This window comes from Spea bombifrons, chromosome 12 (genome assembly GCF_027358695.1).
Source record: "Spea bombifrons isolate aSpeBom1 chromosome 12, aSpeBom1.2.pri, whole genome shotgun sequence".
In the NCBI taxonomy this organism is placed as follows: domain Eukaryota; kingdom Metazoa; phylum Chordata; class Amphibia; order Anura; family Pelobatidae; genus Spea; species Spea bombifrons.
This window is the reverse complement of record NC_071098.1, coordinates 31,834,764-31,855,928: the sequence shown is the minus strand read 5'-3', so window position 1 is coordinate 31,855,928 and position 21,165 is coordinate 31,834,764. Positions and strand designations below refer to the sequence as shown.

Genomic DNA, 21,165 nt, shown 5'->3' with positions numbered 1-21,165 from the left:
CTTTGTATAACTAAAAGCTTACGAAACAAGTGGTTTGAATGTCGGATCTACAATGAAATCAAAGACGCGCTTGTAGCAATTAGTGATTATCCCAACAGCAATAATCTTATCCTCAGGGAAAATTCAATGAAGCGTGAAATCCACGCTTACAACATGAGGTTTGGAGTGTGGAGTGACAAAATCCTGTCTCTGTCACCGAGGCGTGAATAATTACTCTGCGGTTAAAAAGTTTTATGTCGGCCAAAGTCTTCTCTGTTGTTAATTAGCAAATGCAAGATCGCCACCTATAGGCTTGATGGCATGCTTACAGCTATGGAATGAAGCCATGTCTAGGTTTTGTATAGATTCTTGAATAAATGACAAAGTAATACTGTTAACGTTGAATTTATTATTAATATATATTGAATGTAATATCCAATTTATTTATTTTATTTTGTACGCAAATCAACAGATCAATGTAGAAAAAAAATTCACTTGGTTTTATGTTTAATGTAAAAACAGCAAAAAAGTGTTTTATCCACATTACATCATAAACAAGAGAAAGAATGGAGAATTAGTGAATAGCACGAGAATGATTATTCAGTATATGTATCTGCTGTTATTTTACAATCTTATGTGCCATGTTTATAACACTTTTAGTTTTTAACTGGTACATTGTAATCAAACTTTAGCAGAGGAACCCAGATTGGTCACCCTTGTAACGATAATCAAAGTAGTACATTGTGTTCAATGTATTTTAATCACATTAATGTCATGGAAATCCATGGGAAGGCTTGAAGAGAACAGACGTCACGGGTCACTGTGGAGATACCAGAGAGATATTGAGATGAAAAGAGATATTATCCTTATCTGTATTGTCCAACAGATATGGTTGTTCTCACAGATAAACCGAACGTCACATGAAACTTGTTGGTGTATGACGGTTAATGAAAGTTCCTAATATCTAGAACGCTTTTCCCTTAAAGTAAACTGGTTTATAAAATGCTGGGCTGGGGAATATCACTACAATGACCCTTGAGCCCCTTTAGAATTTACAGACTCCATCCATTAACTTTGTGGACCTGTTTGATCTCCTCTAGGACTGCCATTTTTCTGGATCGAAACATGTTTATGAACATCAATAAATAAGATGAGGGTTGAGCCTTAATAAGTAGAGGCTAATATAGTGAGGGTATTAAACATGCATGGGATAGACATACGGCTCCTGAATCTAAGACGAGACCAACGACTGATTAAGGTTTAAGTCTTTACAGCAGGAGAAACGGGCAGACTAGATGGGAGAAATGGGTCTACTGGCAAATTCTAGGTTTTTTGAGTTACTTACCATCTTGAGAAATCTCGAGCTCTCCAGGAAGCGGTGAACTCCGACAGATTAGTTATGGCTTTTCCTGCAGGACCCTGTGCATCATCGGACTTCTGCCTGTTAAAATTCCCACAAGCTCCGCACAGAGCTCCGGATAGGTCTGGGCTTATGTTGAGGGTAATTTCCCCATTCGCATGCAAAAGAAGCTCCATGTCCTCTCCATACTTTAATACCACCGCTCCCTCTCCTGAGCTTATCGACAAAGATCCAGACACCTGAGATGGAAGTTTAGTTTCTCTTCCATTGACCTATAACGGAAAGAAGCAAAATATCTGAGCCAAGAACCTAAAGTTCTATAATGTGACCCACCTTGACTCGTACTTTCCTTACATGTCCTATTGTTTTTCAAATTATACCAGAAAGAAAGATTAAAGGGAACTGCATCACCTAAAAAAACTTTTCAAGATATAACATCTCTTATGAAAAATATTTCTCGTTAGAACATGTCTGTTACTTACCCAGGCCCCCCCAGCAGGGTTTAATGCAACAGAGGCTCCCGAGAAATACGCGTGAACAGCAGAAACCTCAAGTCTATCCTCATCCTGGCAACTCTCGGTGACGACCACCAGTCGGAACCAGGAATCGAGACTGGAGTTGCACACAGCGGCAAAGTCAAAGCTGTTTCCCGGGGAAACAGGAGCAGACAATTTGTCGAAGGACACCAGTTGGCGTTGGGCACTCAATGAACAGGTGCCTTGTTTTTTAATGCACCCCCGTTCTCCGTTCAGAAGACCACAGTACTCCGACTCGGAGCAGGAAAGGTCCGTACACACAACAATGCCACCATTTTGGCACGAGCAGCTTTGTAGGCAGTCAGGAGATACAAGAGAAGCCCCAAGCTGTAAGAAAGAGAAAAAAAAAATAAAAAAAAAAGAAATTCACAGAAAAGTATTTTATTTTCCAGGACTTCACAAAACTCTATATGGCTTTATGTCGTGTTTTGTATTAAAATAACACCCAATGAAAGACAACATTGTCTACAAAATGAATACTTACACTTAAATATCTTCCGTTGTACACGCAACCACATCTGTCCATTTCAACACAAGCGTTTCCATCGAACTGATACCCAGCATTGCACTCGCAGCCTTCAAAGCATGTGTCGGAGCAAGACTCTGCTGCCGTGATGCCATAACATGCAATGCCGCATGAGCTGGTGCACAATTCATAATGGCTGTTTTTGGGGCAAGATAATGCTAAAAGAGAAATAAAAAAAGAATAAATACCCACAAAAAAAAAACAACAACACAAGAACATATAAAGATGTACCAATGGGCCCCTCTGTACTATGCATGCTAGTAATGATACTTACGGCATAAAGTTGGAGACCTCCATGGTTTAATCTTGGCCCCAGCAGCTTGGCAAGCAGTGGCATATGCCTGAAGGATACCACAAAGGGTCTCTTTTTGACCGTCGCAGGCACACATATCAGAGAGGCAGTAATTAAAGTAATCTGTAGCATTGACTAGTTGACTGCATTCCGCAAAGGGACCGTCTTCGAGGATGAATATCCCGCACGCCTCATCCCTTCCAAATATGGCAGCGCGCAGTGGGTCGCAATCATTACATTTCCCCTGGCAGCCATCGATGCAGTTTTCTGAGCTTGATTTCCAGGAGGCTCCGAATTTCTCTACATCCTCAGATAGCTGGCCAGACGGCAAACGGAAATCATCGTCGTGTCGGCCATTGAAGTCTCCGCATAGACCGCAGAGGGCTCCTTGATAAGCCCCAGGGACAGTGATCTGAACCCAACTTATAGAATCAAAGATGATAATCAGGTCATAGTCGGTCTGGAGTTTTATATTGACACCTTCTTGACTGATACGGATCTTACCATCTTCCAGAACAAGAGGCAGAGCATAAACCTCCTCACTGATCTGTAAAATATTGATATAAAAAAATAATATGAATATCAGGGATAACTACAATGTTTCTCATTGGTTTTCTGTTGTTCATCTTATTTTTAATGTACGTCCTACATTCTTACCTTTACTTTCCATGTCATTCCCTTTTCCATTCTGATTTCATATCCATACACATTTACTATCAATGCACTGGTCACGGCCATGTTGCATTTTCCAGAGCTCTCATTCTCTACAACAACGGAAAAGTTGGCCACTTCTTTGTTTTCACTGCAGACTTTGGCCAGAGCGTAGGGACAAGTGCCTTGGAAGTCATAATCAAGGCCATCAAATGTGATGTAATGCTTGCTTCCAGTTACCACACAAGTCCCTTTATCCTTAGAAAAGCAACCACGGAGCCCGTCGACCACAGCACATTCTTCATTGGCACCACAGGGGACATTTTGGCATTCAACATGTCCATTCTCCAAGCACTTGCATCGTTCACTGCATTGGCCATCGGGATAAAACTCCTCCCCTTTTTTGTAATAGTGGTCGCGGAATGCACAGCCACAATGGGAGAAAGGGACGCAAGTGTCTCCGCTGAGCATGAAGCCATTGTCACAGTAGCAGCCTTCGGTGCAGGTCTTCTCACAGACGATTGAGGAGAAGAGGTCAGAGCACGTAGGTTGACATCCACTTCCACAAAGTTCATAGTGGCTGTTTGCGGGGCAGGACATATCTAGCAGAAAAATTGAAATAGTTATCATTTTATCTTTACTCAGGTGTCTTCAAAAGTTACAATTCACCTTTGTTTGGGTTTTATGTAATTAAAGAGTTTGAGGAACAGATCGATGTGTATGGCCTCACCGCCACCTCCTATAGTCTAGAAATGTTGCTCAATTTACTTACTGCAAAACGTTGGTGTCCTCCATTCTGTAATCTTGATCCCCTTGCTCTGGCATTCAGAAACATAACCAGCAATGGCGCTACATACCACCGAATAATAACCTTGGTATTGACAGCTGTCATACACACAGTCTTCGAAAAAGGGTCTTGGATCAATGAACTCAAAGCATTGGCTTAAAGGTCCATCGGCATTACTGAGGATGCCACAATACTTCTCACTCTTATACTTATTGAGTTTCTTCTCGTCACACTGGGGGCATTTTTCTTTGCATCCTCCCGTACAGCCTGGTGTTTCACCGACCTTATACCTATCTTCGAACTTGATATTGTCAGGTACATGATTATCGTTCGCTGGGGTCAGATCATCGGTTGGATCCTGATTGTAATTCCCGCACAGACCGCAGAGGGCACCCATGTAGCTACTGGGCACCATCACTCGAGCATAATTGTCCCAGTTATAGTTCACCGTGACGTCAAAATCGGTCCTGACAAAGGCATGTTCACCCTTCATAAATGCCTTGACCTTGTTGTTTCTGAAGGAGTATGGTAATGAAGTTAAAACTCCATTGACCTGTAAAAAAACATTAACGGGTCACCATGGAATTTTACACATTTACAATTCTTCCAAACTTTATTTAAAGGAAAAAGAAACATTTTAACACAGATATAGGCCACGGGATGAGACAAGTCCATCCGAGAAGTATTACAGATGAAGAGTTAGATCTTCCAAAGGTAGATCATCTAATAAAGACATTATTATCTAATAATCTTTGTTACATGTTTGGTGACATGCTGATGATACTGATATGGTGATACTGATCTGAAGGTTCTTTTGATGTCATTCCTAAGTGTGGATTGAAGATCTGCTCCATGTTATGTTACTATACATCATCAAAGTGGATCTACAGATTCTCGGGATCCTATCAACTCATCCCTAGGCAAGCCATCCTCTCCTATTGCTTCAATACCCCCTCAACCACCTGCTCGATTGTAAGCTCACAAGAGCAGGGCCCTCTGATACAGAATCATCTGGCGCTGTGTAAATAAATGTAATGTAATGTGATACTTACCAGAATTTGGAGCGGATGATTCCTGGTTAAAGTGATGTTCTGGTTGTAGACCTCCAAGGTCACAGCTTTAGTGTACGCTACAGCTTTGTTTCCTCTCTGCTCGTTCTGGACTTTGACTTGGAAATAAGGAAGGCCGTGATCAAGAACGCATAATTCGGCAAGTTTGTAGATGCAGGTTCCCATAAAGTCATATCTCTTGCCGTCGAAGGTGCTATAGTGAGGGTCGCCGGAAGCAACGCAAGTTGAGTAGTTTTCCGGGTGACAACCTTGGATGCCATTAAGCAACGAGCATTTTTCACCAGTTCCGCAGCTTGTCTGCTTACACAGAACCATTCCCAAATTTGAATCGCATTTGCAGCGCACGCTGCATTTCTCATCAGCCCAAAACTCCTGGTTGGGTTGGTAATACTTATTGTTGTAGACGCAGCCGCAGTCCGAAACGTTAACACATTTGCCAGCACTGAGAACGTAACCGTCGTTACATTGACACGTCTCCACGCATTGCTCGTTGCATCGGTCCTGCGAGGTGCGGTCAAAGCAACTAGCTGGGCAGGCATTGCCGCATGCTTCATAGTGGCTGTTCTCAGGGCACTGAAGGGCTGGAGATTTGTGGGGGAGAAAAAATAGAATTTCAACATACAAAAAAAGGGCTGAACTTGTTAAACTGGATTTTGTCTTCTAAAAATACGTTCATTGTTCTAAAATATAATATATACTTCATTTTAATCCTTCACCCTTCCAACACTTTGAAACTTTTACATGCATCTGGATGATTAAAATATTTAAACTAAATTTGCAAGTGGATACAAAAAAAATTATATTTTTGAGTATTGATTCAAATATTCTAGCTAACAAATAACTAATAATTGAAATGTTCTAAATAACAAGTGCTGATCTTGGTGATCACCTAGTCAAGATCAACTGTAAGACGGAGGTCTTGGACTTACGGCATCCTGATGGAGTTCTCCAGTCTCCAATGGTCACTCCTTCCTTTCTGCATAAATCTGCGTAGACTTGAAGAGCTTGGCAAGAAAACAGAGAAGATCCATCTTTCTTGCAAACATCATCAACACACGTATTAAAGACTGCATCGGGGCTGACTTTGGAGTGACATGCCTTGAAAGGTCCATCTTCAGCCTTGATGAGCCCACAGTACTTCTCCCCTTCGTACAGACTCTTCTTAGTTTTGTCACATCCCAGACAGTTTTCTTTGCAGGTGTCCCAGCAGAAGGGATCTTTATCGCCAACCTTCCAGCTCGCTGACCAGTCTGTGATCGAGTCTAGTTCCTTATTCTCAGAAGATATTTTCTCGTCCTTGGGGTCTTGATTAAAATTACCACAAAGGCCACCAACGCTTCCATAGTAGCTACTTGGGATGGTAACCGCTACCTGCTCATTATAGTCATAGGTCACCCGAAGGCCAAAGTCGGTGTTGAGTACAGCGCTCGATCCGCTGAGGCTAATGTATATCTTGCCATTTAACAAGGTCACTGGGACATTGGTAATTTCATTGTTCACCTTTATGATGAAGAAGAAGAAACAAAATAATGAATATTGAAATTAATCTATAAAGTATTCTATTAACATTCAAATGGTGAATACGGAATTGATCTGTAGAATGTTCTACCAACATTGAAATGATGAATATGGAATTGATCTATGCATTGATCTATAGTAATTAACAAGTCCCCAGCTATTATGTAGTAGATTTATTGAACTGGTTATCAGCAATAGCCCATGCTATAATTTGAAATATACAATAGTTTACTTTTTTCAACCAGCAATCATATACTCAAATGTTGAGTGTAAGGCTGAGTTCAAATGCAATATCTTACCCAAACGCTTCCAAGTTCACTTTTTTTGATAGATATATTGTAGCCATATACAAAGACGTTGACCAGCTTAAGGAAGGTTAAAGAGAGGCTTCCCCGATTATCGTTCATTTCTTCAACACTGAAAGGCACCAGGGTAGTGTCTTCACCGATGTATGTTGTCAGCATGTATGAGCAGGTGCCTTGGAAGTCATAGGTATATCCATCAAAGGTGTTATAGTAGGAGCCACTCCATCTCCAGCAAGTGCTTGTATAATCAGGAACACATCGTGGGACACCATCTTGAACCTTGCATGTTTCCTTATTCCTGCAAGTTATTGACTTGCATGGATCTTGGAGGAAAGAAATGGCAAATGTTGAATTATAAGAAATGTTTTGAATGCAAAAACATTAAAAAATTCCAGTTCCAGATGATTTCGCATTGAAAAACTCAATAACATGGCAGACTTACCCACATTAATGCAGGTCACCGACCCTTCTATGATGGTACACTTTTCATTTGCGGCACAGCTGTAGGGCTCGCACACCATCTTCAGACCAGAATTACAATTACAGCGCTGCGAGCAGTCCTGAGATAAGATTGTTTGGTTGGCCTGTTGGGAAATACAGAGAAAGAACTTGAGTCCATAGCCAACTATACAGGTGGAGGACCCTACATGGGTCAACTCATGGACTGCTTCCCACCATACTTCCATCCCAATGACAGGAATAAAATTACTTCCTACGCTACACTCCACTCTGCCAATCAAAACCAAGAAAGAATCCAAGTGTAATATAAGTTTTCTTGAAGAATCCTGTCCTAAAGTTCTCCCTTTCTTCTTAGGATAGAGATAATGGGGAAGGAAAATGACGAAGATCAGGAAGACGAAGATCTACAATATTAAAACAGTATACATATTATTTTATCTACCTTGTAATATGTTGTATTGTAGTAACAGCCACATTCATGTGGAAGTACGCAGGATCCACCTTGGAAGAAATACCCATTGTCACATTGACAGCCCTCGGAGCAAGATTCTGGACAGCTGGCGATATCGTACATTGAGGAGCAGCTGGAGGAGCAGAGATCAGCGCAAGTCTCATAATGGCTGTGTTCGGGGCACGTGAGGGCTGAGAATATACAAGATCCAACACAAGCATGAATAAATCATAATAAATCATTTATTGTCCCCTAAGTGCTAACTGCCTCGCACAATAACATATATTTTTATGTATCTATTTGTTTCAGGAATGTTTGAAATAATATTATACACAAAAAAAAAAAAATACTCACGACAAAAACTTGGAGTCCTCCATGACTTGATTGTTGCCCCTGCATCTTGACACACTTTAGCATAGCTTTGGAGGAGCAGGCAAAGGTCGCCGGTTCCGGCACAGAGGGCATTAACGCAACTGCTCAGGTATGAAGACGGGTCAACCACGTTGTGGCAAACTGCAAACGGTCCACGGAATGAAGTGAGAATACCGCAAAACTTCTCTCCTGCCAAGATGTCTGCTTTTGACTTTGTACAGGCAGGACAATTTTGGTTGCCACTCAAACAGGATTCGCTTGTAACGCAGGTGCTGTCGGCCTCAGAGTCTTTCCAGGACTCGGCAAAGGCAACCACATTCCCACTGTTTTGGTTAAAGTCATCGTCGTAATAGTCGTTATAATTCCCACATAGGCCACAGGTCTGCTGGTGATAGTTTGCAGGTATGGTGACGTGGAGAGAGAAGTCATAATCTATGATTAAGCCAAAATTGGTGCTGAGGACAATACCCAAACCTCGAGGGATGGCCCTCAGTTTACCAGAGGCTGCCTCAAAAGGAAGGCTTCGGAGAATGCCATCAACCTGCGTCGAGAAAGAGAGAAATGCCGTCAACTGGTAACGATGGGATACAGTAAAAAAATAACCTATAGAATTAGAAACTATTTTTGAAATAACATTATAGAACATTAATAATAATAAAAATTAATTATTTAATTAATAAATAATTAATAATTTAATTTAAAATAACTATTTCGTATGCATGTTGTCACGTTCTGCCCTGGCTGCCGAGCTGCATATCTGTCTTGCTTTGGTTTCTCTGCTTTGCTTCGATCCATTCCTGGATTTCCGTATGCTCGGTTCTGATCTTCCATTCCTTGCTTCTGCTTCAGCTCTTTGCTTCAGCTCTGTTTCCTCGATAAGGTGCGCCCCACCTGTGTGTTCTGTTTGTCTCAGTCTGCAGTCTAAGGTATGTCTCAGTGCTATGTGTTTGGAGTCCATGTCTGGTTTGTTCCGTACCACTGTCAGCAGGGATTAGGGTTAGGCCGCACCGTCATTGGAGTACTTTGGCGTAGTGGTGGGCTAAGCATACTATGGCCATAAGATGTGACGGAATCTCCAATAGTTATCATGTAGTCCTAGGCTAGTTTCTGTATTTATGTGTGTCAGTCTGTGATGTAACCTGTGGGGTGTCCTTACCTGTCCTGTCTGTATCCCCGGCAGCGGGGTGTCCTGTCTTGTTCAATGTAGTGCCCTGTATCATGCATATCTTGTCTGGTTATGTTTCGTGCCTGGTCTCCCTGTCCCTTGCTTGTTATGTTTCTGCTATACCCTTTGCTTAGCTTTCATACTCCCTGCCTGCAGCATCCTGCACGTATTCTAGTGATATGTTTCATGCCTGCTCCAGGGTGCCTACAGGATTTCGCTTTGTTCTGGACTACATCCGCTGCCATATCAGGGCGCTGGTGTTTGGCTGCACTACCCTAGGTGCTCATCACCTGGGTGAGTGTGGTCCCCTGCAACCAGGCCCTGTCCTACTCCACTACTGCACCGTAACTCCTGCACACAATCTTTGGGCGCGCTGGGTCCTTTCAGTCATATGCTTGGACCCAGTCCGTGACACATGTACGGTATCTAATCGATGAGCAAACATGTTTTTTTCTTACCATAATTTTGCTCTCTGAGTCTTGAAGGATGGTTATGGTGTAATTATAGACTTCTAACGTTACCACCTTAATGTTCGACTGGCCATTGGACACCGGATTTTGGTTTCTTACTAGAAGACGGAAGGGGGTGAGATGTGATCCGTCACTTAGACAGGCCTTTGCCAAGACGTAGGAGCAGTTTCCAAAAAAGTCATATCCCAGACCGTCGAAGGTCCTGTAGTAGGATTCTCCCACTGCGGAGCATGTAGCCGACCCATTAGGATTGCAGCTCTGTACGCCTTTTTCCACGCGGCATTCTTCATAGGGCCCACAAGCAAAAGCAGAGCACACAACTGATCCACCAGGGTTGCAAGAACATTTCTTCTCGCATGTGTCTTCCGGGAAGAAGACATCTCCTGGTTTATAATAAAGACTGTTGTAGGAGCAACCACACTCAGAAAGAGGGACACATTGGCCACCACTTAGAACAAAACGATCGTCACAAGAACATCCTTCCTTGCAAAGACTGTTGCATTGAGAAAACGAAGTCAGGGAGAGGCAAGTTGATGGGCATCCACTGGAACATACGTCATAATGGCTGTTTTCTGGACACTGAAGAGCTAGAACACACAATAAACATTGCATTATAGAGTTGCAGAACCAAACCACAGTAAGGAACCTTGTGAAGGATCTAGTACTACTACACTAGACTAGAATATTGGTCTCACAATGAGCCCTATTATCATTAGGACTTGAATTTACTTACGGCAAAACTGCTCAGTTCTCCAAGGGTACACGGTAGCCTTGGCTTCTTGACATGCAGTTGTGTATCCTGCTATAAGACGGCAAGTTATGTCCTCCAGGTTACCGAACGCACATTGGTCATAAACGCAGTCCTTGAAGTAGTCTTCTGGTGAAACCTTGGCATGGCATTCACGGAAAGGTCCTTTTTTATCTAACAGCAGACCGCACCCTACAAGACTTTTCCTCTGTTCCTTTTCCAGCGATTTCAAGACAGAGCATTTCTTTTCTGGGACCTCTTGACATCCTTTCACCTCTCCTACCTTCCAGCTTTTGGCAAAACTAAAGGTGTCGTTGGTAGGATTACCATCCCTGTCAATCAGGTCGTCATCAGGGTTGTTATTAAAAGTACCGCAGAGTCCACAGACCTGCTTAGAATAGGTAGAAGGAACCATGACGGCCACACGGGCGTCCCAATCAAACGTAACACGAATGCCACGCTGGGTCTGAATCACGCAGTGCCTTCCGGACTGAAACACGGACATCCGGCCAGAATTCAGCGTAAGGGGAATGTTGGATAGAATACCATTAACCTGAAAAACATAAACAAACAATGTTCAATGATGTCATCATAAACAATTTTTTTAAATAAGTATTTTTATCTATACAAGAAAGATTCGGAAAGTTACCACCGTTTACGGGGGTCTTACCAGCACTTGATTTGGAAATTCTCGGCGAATCTGTATTTCTGTGTCATATATGGTGAAATTGACCGCTGCTGTGTAAGAGACAAGACGACTCCCCCGATTTTCATTGCGCACCGTTACTTGGAAATCAGCTAAGCCACTCTTTTTGTTACAGAGCCCTGATAGTAGATACTCGCAGGTCCCTTGGAAATTATAATGTAACCCATCGTAGGTAATGTAGTGGGGGTCCCCAGAAGCAGAACACGTGCCGTACTTGATGGCATAACAGTCTTGCAAACCATTCCTTACAGTACACTCCTCTCCGCTCCGGCATCCGGCTTTGGAACAAGTCACCTTATGGCTGGCTCCATTGCAGACGCACTTTTGTTTGCACTGGCTGTCTGCCCAGAATGTCTCATTGGGGGCATAGAATCGACCTTCGTGCTGGCAGCCACAGCTGTCGTTAGGCAGGCACTTTCCTCCGATCATTACAAAACCTGGATTGCACTCACAGGTTTCTATACACGGTTCAGAACATTTTGAGGGAGCATTTGGATCTTCACACGTTGCTGGGCAAGCGGAACCGCATGCTTTATACGTACTATCAGCTGGGCATTCCATAGCTGGGAGAAAAAAAACAACCCAACTGGTTAGGCACTTGGTAAGTAATAATTGGAGTGAGATCACATTCTAGATCATGATATATTGATGTTCTGTCACCTGATAATTCTAATATCTTCTTACAAAAATATTCTTAACCTGTCTGGAAAATGACGGGGAAGAGTTGCTGCAATAGGACTTCTAACCCCTTTACGCCATGACGTTCAGCAAGCCGAGGGGATGGTTGACTATCTTGGGGTTTGTGGTCCACCAACAAGTCAATGACCTTGCCCATCCATGCGATTAATCCAAGGGGTTCTCAAACTGCGGCCCTCCGGCTGCTGCAGGACTACATCTCCCATACTCCTCAGCCAGCCCCTTAGCTGAAGGAGCATTATGGGAGATGTAGTCCTGCAGCAGCTGGAGGGCCGCAGTTTGAGAACCCCTGCTTTACATTTAAGAATATGTAAAACAAGACAAAAGCAAATCATGAAGCAAATAAAATTAAGTAAATATGAAACCAGCAGTCGGTGTGTTCTACTTACTGCATCCTGTAGAATTTCTCCAGTCATAAATGATGCCCCCTTCTTTGCGGCAGGCATCGCTGTACGCCTTCAGTGCCTGGCACAAGATTTGTTGATATCCATCATTCATGCAGAGATCGTACACACAGTTATCTTTGTATATTTGGGGATCGACCAGTAATTGGCACCTCCTGAAGGGTCCATCATTCCGTTGAGTGATGATGCCACATTGGGTCTTGCTCCCGTATTGTACCATTAATGGCATGGGGCATTTTTTGCATTCCCCATTGCAGTCATCCCAGCATGTGCTATCACTGCTCTCATTGACCTTCCAACTTCTTCCAAACTCGATCGGGGTTAGAGGGACCCGCGCCGGGGAGTAGAGGTCATCTTTTTGGTCACCGTTGTAATTGCCGCACAAGCCACACACATTTTCGGAAAAGCTACTTGACAGCTGGATTTTTACTAGAACGTTCCAGTCGTAGTAAACTCTGAGGGAAAAGTCGGTTTGAAGAACGAAGTAACCTCCGCTCTGGTATATCCGGAGCTTGCCATCCTGGAGTGTCACAGGGAGCTGAGCCTTTTGGTTGTTTATCTGCCAGAGAACAAAGTTTTATCGTGAGAAGAAGAGAGAGTGGTTTGGATAGATGCACTTAAATACGATAGGGAAGTATATTGCAAAAGAAGAATCCCAGTCAAAAGTCACAGTCAGAGGCTTAAATATGATGGTGGATGAGCGGAATGACTTCCCATCAGCCGTTGTAGGTGGCTAATGGTCTTCTAGTATGACGTAGAATTCTGTTACGATTCTTGCCACGGGAAAACAAATTATTTTGTAACATAAAACAAGCAAAACAGGCCCAACTAAATGTGTGAAACATTTATGGAGTATTTCGGAGGAATTCTGTATAACACTAATGGACTTCCTTAACTAAAGGTGGAGAGGAATGAAGTTTAGAGGCAACTAAAGGTGAGCAACAGTGATGATTAGAGAAAGCCACAGCAGGGAGCCATTAAACTTAAACTTAGGGGAGCCATTTTGTTTTTAGTTAGAACAGAAATGTAATGTAAGAAGCGCGAGGGGGGCGGTGGCAACAATACAGAACATGCCACATAATTTAATGTGTCCAATAATAATGAAGAACGGACACTCACCCTCACTACGCCGTGTTCCGACCTGACGCCCGTTATGTTGTAGCCATACACCTGAATGTTTACAAAACTAACATACGACACAAGGGAGGACCCCCGATTCTCATTTTTGGTCTCGATATTGAAGGGCGGTAAGGTGAGGTCAGGCCCGCAGGTTTTGGCCATGGTGTAGGTGCAGGTCCCCTGGAAGTCGTAGTTTTTCCCGTCGAAGGTGTGGTAGTGGGGGTCGCCCCATGCCCAACACACAGCCTCGGATTTGGCGAAACACGTGGCTTTCCCGCGGAAAATTCGGCAAGACTCTTGCTTCTTGCACTTGGTGCGACTGCACGACGGGCGCGTCGAGCCTGGGTCATAGGGGAGGAAAAAATATAACTTTAGTTGTCAATACAAGAGAAGTATACATATTTTTTTCCAAAAATATTAAAAAACATTCTTCTTAAGCGCTGCGGGAACATAAGCACACAAACCATTTACTGTTTTTTACTGGAATAAACTGGTTTTGTCATTGCTAATCCAGCTTCCACCCAGTTTCTTAGCACAGATACTATAAAAAATAGGTTTTTTTTCCTCTTTCTTATTTTCATAATTTATCACTACATTTATCATTCTCTCCTACTGGGGCATGAAGGTATTTGATCTCTCAAATTACTGTAAAAGAAAATAAAGCCTCGGGTTTCACAGCTTTTAAGGAAGTGGTTACAAGAATTTGTATACAAGAGCTTGTTTTTTTATTTTATTTTATTTTTTTTATTATTTCCTGATACAGGAAGCCATTTAAAGCGTGGACTAATCTAAAATAGGCCTCGGCTAAAAATTTATTGAGTGACAACGCGGTTTACAAACTCTGCCCCCAGCGGCTTGCCGATACGATCAGTATTTCCACTTGCGGTGTTTAAAGAACATTGTCTAAAAAAAAAAAAACAGCATGTTCCGTATAAAGGAAATAGTTAATGAGACCACCTCAAAATAGAAAAAAAGAAATACACATTTCATTCAATTCAAATCTGTCAGCGGATCGGCCCCATCCGGCCCCTGTCTCGTCGCCCGTTTCTCCTTCTGTAAAGACTCAAACCTTAATCAGTCGTTGGGCTCGTCTTAGATTCAGGAGCCGTATGTCTATCCCATGGATGTTTAATCCCCTCACTGTACTACCGTCTACCCCTTCCACTGGGGAGCTGTTACTTATCTACCACCCCCTCGGTAAAGTAAAACTTCCTTCCATTCAAGCCTCCTGTACTTTGTTAAGTATGAGCAACGTGGCTTCAGGATAGTAAACGTTCTCTAGGATTCTTGAGGGCCACATCTAGGTGGGGTATCTTCCAAAACAGGTGGACGCTTTTCTGTTGGGCCTATGCCATGTCCCATGGTGCATGTTCTATTATACTACTGATAATAATAGGATTAAACAGCCCAAACAAGAAGATTTATTGTAATAAAACCTGTATGTGTAAAGAAACGATGCAATTCTTTTCTTTTTTAGTGCAATCTTATACCGCTGATAGTGATACGATACGACATGCGAGGAATTATAACTCTATTTCCCTCTTCACGAACGTCACCAAGAAATATCCTCCAGCATGAAGTATCACATGTCCTATAATGTATGTGTTCTTGATGAAAGAATGTTAAGAAAATGTCTATTTATGTATTTTCTTTGAACGGGACCTCCAACCATTTTCGATACATCGGAAATTCTACGCAGAACCCCTTACCTTTAACACAGACGCCAGGCTCTCCGTACGCGTTCATCGAGGCGATGCCGGCCGTGATGAGCCCGAAAGGATTGTCTTTATTCTCAACCAGGTATGGCCTGGAACTTGAATCGGGGTCGAATCCCCCCCAAGAATATTCTGTGTCTGGGATTTCCTGCCAACTGACATCTTTCAGAGGGGCATTGTCAACGGTCACGCCTTTTATTGATGAAGTCTTGGCTACCATGATAACTTCATTGATGAATTTGTCTTGGGCTACAGCTAAGTAGGAAGTACAGTAGGAGGTCACATCAGGTACGGCCATGAGAAAGGTGTCATACACCACGCTTCCATCATGACCCCCTGCAGAGAAAAATAGGACCTGTATGCCTTCTGTAGCGTTGATGAAGAGTGGTAATGATGGCTTCAATTGGAGCTCTAGAAACCCTCCAGCACCAAGCTCCTTAGTTACTTTCTCTAGACCGGCTTGATAGGTCACTTGAGTGATCTGGGAAGCGGTCACATAAACCATGTCGTATTTGGTCTGAAAGGGCATCGGAGGCATTATAAATGTATTTGCCCAAGAAAATACAGGCTGCAGCTGTTCATAAACATGATTGCACTTGCTGTGTTTCCAGGAACACATGTGGCCGCTAAGAACGGCCGCTGGTTTTAGGGTCACCACTCTTGTGCCGGTGAGATCATCTTCACTTTGGAGTTCTACGGCTTCATACGACTCAAGGTTTAAGGTGAGTACGCTTCCTTTACCATACTCACGGTCCTCGAATGTTACCTTCCCAGTAAGATAGATAGTAACTTTGTTTGGCTCTTTTGTAACTACAGCAAATTCTTTGAAGCTCCCATCTGGACCATCGGTGGGAGTAACAATATAATATTCTGTTCCCAGCTCCTATATAATTATAGGCAGGAGAAAATTGGGTTAGATTACATGGCTAATTATACAATCTTTGAGGGGTATGGGGTATTTGGAAACTGGAGAGCGAAGGATATGTCTTAGGAAGACCACCCTAATCTCTCCTATTGATTGTATCTTACCTCAACCGGGTACAAAGATGAACTATCTGAGCTTTCAACCTTGGAGTTGAAGGACGTCACAGAGATGGGATTGTTGGACGTTACGATGACCGAATGAGAAAAAGGTTTGGATGGTAGCATTTGAATCGTAGGCGGCAGTACGATGGTGGTCTGCTCCAACTCATTCAAGGTGATTTTCTTTCGGAAGCTATATTTGTTGACGCTGATGGTGACAGAGGTGGACGGGGAGTGGGCGGTGATGGACAACTGGAGATTAGGGTTTCCAGACTGGGTATTGTGGTTCTGCATGAAGACCGTGATAAATTCTGTTCCTGGGACCCCGGCGGAACAGAGACCTGCTACAAGACATAAAGTAAAGGCCACACAAAATCAACAACGCCCACAACGTATCAATTTATTAGACTCGGAATCTTCGATTTACTTTCAGCTTCAACATTCATTCCTATGAGTTTTCATATCTACAAAACACTACGTAGATAAACGATGCATTGTTTGCTCTCAGACTTAAGCCGCATGTCAGTAACACCTCTGCAAATATAATGAAGTTTAAGAGGGATTTCAGAGCAAAGTTCAAGGTGGAGAACATCTTAAAGCGAGCGCAACCTTTCTTCAATCAACAACATTCTGCGGCTTCTGTCTGTGAACACTGCAAACAATCTGGAATGTGCGTGGAATGCGTGGGATAATCAATTATCACACACACACATATACATATATGTGTGTGTGTGTGTGTAATATGCGTGTGTGTGTGTTTTAATGCACTTTTTACATGTTACATTCGACTGATCTCTGAGAAAACAACCCAGCACACCCAGTTAACCCAAGGATATCCCAACACATTCATAAAACGAAACAGGTTCAGTTTTACATAGATTATTTTTTGTATTTATGTAAAAAATCCTTTTTTTTTTAAGGTCATATAGCCTCAGAGAACGAATAATAAATAAATAATAAATCATAAGTCTTTGGATGACATCATTTTCCCCCTAAAAAAGTGTAAAGGACCTAATCTCGATACTTAAATGACTTACCATATTGAAGCGTCAACAGAAGAAGGCAATGAAGAACCCTTGGTGTCCCCATTGCTGAATAATAATAAAAAAAGGAATAAGGTATAAGTTAATACTCAGCCTTTGAATTTAAATATCCCAAACACTTTAATTATTAATATCGTTATCGCTAAAGAGGGGCTTATCATCTCAATCGACGCAATTAATATATCTCAGAAAGCCTTTAATGAACAAATATGAACAATGTAACTTCGTGTGTGTTTGTTTGTTTTATAAAAATGTAGTTTATGTTACAATTTTACTTAATGTGTTTTATTTGATAGTTGGTTGAAGTACCAAAAACTATGTATTGGAAACGGATTGATTGATCACTGGTAATTATATATATTTTTAATTATTATTTTTTATGTATGTATGTATGTATGTATGTATGGGTGAACCCAAAAAACTTCTAACACCCCTTATATTAACAAGCCAAAAATATAACCTTCCACTGCAGTATTTGCAGTTTCTTAGATTTTATGTTCAATTTTTAAGAATACATACAATTCTTTAATGCAATATTATACTGTGTAGCGAAATAAGCCATATAAGGTTGAAATTTGACTTCATGGCCTGACCTGGTCTGCTGTATGTAATGTGTATATGTTATACGTAATAATGTAGTATGTCTGATCCAAGAAGAGTTATGGTTGTCATATGACTGATTTTATGTTTTTTGGGGTTTTTTTTAAAGTATTTGTTTAATTAATTATATGTTAATTAAGACAAAGCTCCCTGTAGCACCACTGCTCAATGCGCTGGTTAAGAGGGAGACCGCTGAGCTCTTTTATTAGTATATAGGCCTCTTTTATTAGTATCAATTATTTAAAAAGGTCTTATTCCCTCTATTGAACATAAAAAAGAAAGTGTAGCCACTTGCAATATGCCCCATTTATTAGGTTCTCCCTAAGACTTTTTGAGACTGAAGTATTAAAAGTTACCACTAGAGGCACTATAACATCAATTCCTGCCGAATCAAAGAAGATAGCCTAGAATGTGTTCAGAGGCTACCCCCAATCATAAAATCAGGCTGCTACTCATCTATAGAGCGGTTCCAAAGCCAGAAATAAATTCCTCTAATGCAAGTATTGCTATACACATGTGATATGTATAGTATATATATACCTTTGCTTTTAAATGTCTGGCCTGAATTTTTTTTTTCAATCTTAATTATTCCTCGACCTCTAGATGTGAATGTTTGTAATTTTCTGCACTTTCGCCAAGAGGCAATGTATACTTTTCTAGTCTCGGGGCATTTACTCTGTCAATTTGTCCTACAGCCTGAAAAACTGGATTCCTGGCTATTACTTCCTAAAACATCTCATAAATCAACAAGTCCGGTCAAATAAAAATGTATCAGTTATTCACAGCTACAATTCCAAACAAAAACTCAAAGTTGTAGTCACGTTATATATATTTTGTTTCATGTAGCCAGCCTGGAAAGATCTTAATTAACTATTTAGTTCCTGATACAATGTGTGCGCAATGTGAGAACGGTTTTGTTACATACAAAAATACATTTTAACTCTGCCACCTCTGCTGGGAGGCGGCTCCACTCATCTACCCCCTTTCCAGCAAAGTAAAACTTCCTTACTTTACAACCTTTTTGTCAGCTCTTTTTATTGCCTATGTATGTTTATTGTTAAAGGAATCTGAATTAAAAAATTAGACGTGGTTTTAAAGTCATAAAGGCATTAGATTGGTATGAATTGATTCTTTATGCGTATTTGTAAAAAAAAAAGTGACCCGAGGGCTTATAACTAAATCATTCCAGCTGTCTAGAGACATGAATAAATAACAAAAGTGGAAATTGTCACGTTAGTTAAATATATATAATATATATATATATAGAATAAGTCCAAAGGAATCAATGCAAAAAAAATGAGTATTGCAGTGTGGCAGTTGGGGGTTAATATATGAATGGTCCAGGTATGGTCCACAATACTCAGGACTTTGTGTCTAAGAATAAATATAGAAGTTAAAATATAACTGATGTATAGGGTAAAGGAGCTTACGAACCTTCTCTGTTGTCCTTCGAGGAGATCAATGCTCTACTTTCTCCCTTTCCTCTTCTTTTCAACTCTTATCCATGGAGCCAATCTGGAGAAACCAGTACCACCGGTCTACCCACTATAGTTATCTTCTCGAATCGCCTCTTCGGGGAAAGTATTTCAAATTGTCAAGAAATGTTGGGTCAAGAAACACAGCCGTCCATCAACAAAGCCACCGTGTAATTACAGCAGGCACGAGGGTGAGGGTTCTTGAGTCCCCTGCTTGAAAACAATGTTACTTCATGGAACGTAATGGAATTATAAGGGATTGTTCTAGAAGTATGAATCCAAATACACCGTGATGGGAACAGGGGTCCGCGTATGGTTACTCAGTTGCGAGATGCTAATTCATTAGTCAAAGAGTCTGTATGGTTCATTAAGACTGAGCCATTCTACTGTTTTGCACAGGCAGTAGGCTAAGGAGTCGGGGGGGTTGTCTAGTAGATTGGGGCTTAGATAACAGAGCGAGAACGTTATATTATGGGGCAAAAAACTAAAAAAGTTTCAGAAAAGAAAACTACACAAATGTTTTTAAAGTAATTTAGGATTCACGACCCGAGTTTGAGTGGGGCAGTATTTTATTCAGAGCTCGCTGAGAGTCCCATGAGCGGAGCGCTTATTATTTTATTCATGTCATTTTTGTTTGAATTGTGGAATTTGGTGTTTGGTTCTGGTAAGAAAGTAGCAGAAGCTTCAAGAGGCCTCTTATAAACTGCTGGTAAGGTGGTATCGCGTCCCACATGACCTACACCGCTTTTTGTCGCAGGTCCCTGATGTCTGCTGGCGATGTTTGGCTGGCCCTGGCACTTACCTCCATATTCGGTGGTCCTGTCCCATGATTACTCCCTTCTGGGACTCAATTGAACGTGTCCTCCGGGCGGTGGGCGACCCGTCCTTCACTTTGACTCCGGCGGCCGCTTTGTTGCACTATAGTGACATACCCTTCAGTCGATACAAAAACTCGGTTACTTACCATGTCCTTAGTGCCGCGAAGGCAGTTATCCCCCGTTTTTGGAGGCAACAATGTACTCCGCCAATCCAGGCCTGGCTTCAAAGGATGCAATATATCTCCCATATGGAGGACTTGATATGGACCTCAAGGGGCAAAGCTCCTCTCTACGAACAACGTTGGTTCTGGTGGAAAGATTTGATTTCCTCCCCAACATTCCCTGGGCTCTTACATGCTTTGCACTAGTCTTAATTTTCCCTGCGCTCAATATGCCTTTTGCTCTGACCGGTCTGTGGCCCTCTGCCAGACGTGACTTCGAGTGCACAAGACACACTCTCTCTTCTATATAGGATAATGAGGCCTGGGAGGGGTGGCGGCACTTGGTTGTTTTTTTTTATTGTTCTTTTTGTTGTTTTCTTTGTATTTGACTTTGCGCTTCTATGAACCTGTTTTCAGGTAGACAACTCCATTTCTTTTGTACATCTGAGGCAACGATACTTTTTCAGACTGTAATTATTGTATTATCCTATGTCTACTTGTCCGTCCATTGACTGACCGCGCTTCTACATTGTTGTATTTTGTTTGTCACATTCTCCCCCTGCCATCTGCACTTTCAGAGTACACATTGTATGATGCCTGTCATTTGTGACCTTGCTTCGCTACCAGTGATTGCCTGTTTATTTGATGTATTCTTGTGCTGTACTTGGAAATCTACATGTACTGTTTTTCTCAATAAACGATGTTAGATCTAAGTA

The 21,165-nt window shown here is 41.9% G+C and overlaps 1 protein-coding gene across 1 annotated transcript; it reads right to left on the bottom strand.

Annotated features, from left to right (window-relative positions):
* Nucleotides 1–370: 370 nt before the first annotated feature.
* LOC128469597 (IgGFc-binding protein-like) lies at nt 371–19,480 on the bottom strand. Its single transcript, XM_053451409.1, has 22 exons — nt 19,430–19,480; nt 17,390–17,443; nt 16,359–16,696; nt 15,324–16,212; nt 13,615–13,955; nt 12,481–13,054; nt 11,360–11,958; nt 10,675–11,242; nt 9,930–10,528; nt 8,289–8,847; nt 7,926–8,125; nt 7,467–7,608; nt 7,019–7,347; nt 6,131–6,701; nt 5,184–5,782; nt 4,117–4,684; nt 3,351–3,946; nt 2,676–3,240; nt 2,360–2,559; nt 1,822–2,202; nt 1,325–1,611; nt 371–799 (listed from the first exon to the last, which is right to left on the bottom strand). Exons 2-22 carry the CDS (start codon nt 17,439–17,441, stop codon nt 790–792), a joined length of 8,967 nt encoding a protein of 2,988 aa, XP_053307384.1. The 5' UTR covers nt 17,442–17,443; nt 19,430–19,480; the 3' UTR covers nt 371–789.
* Nucleotides 19,481–21,165: the final 1,685 nt, after the last annotated feature.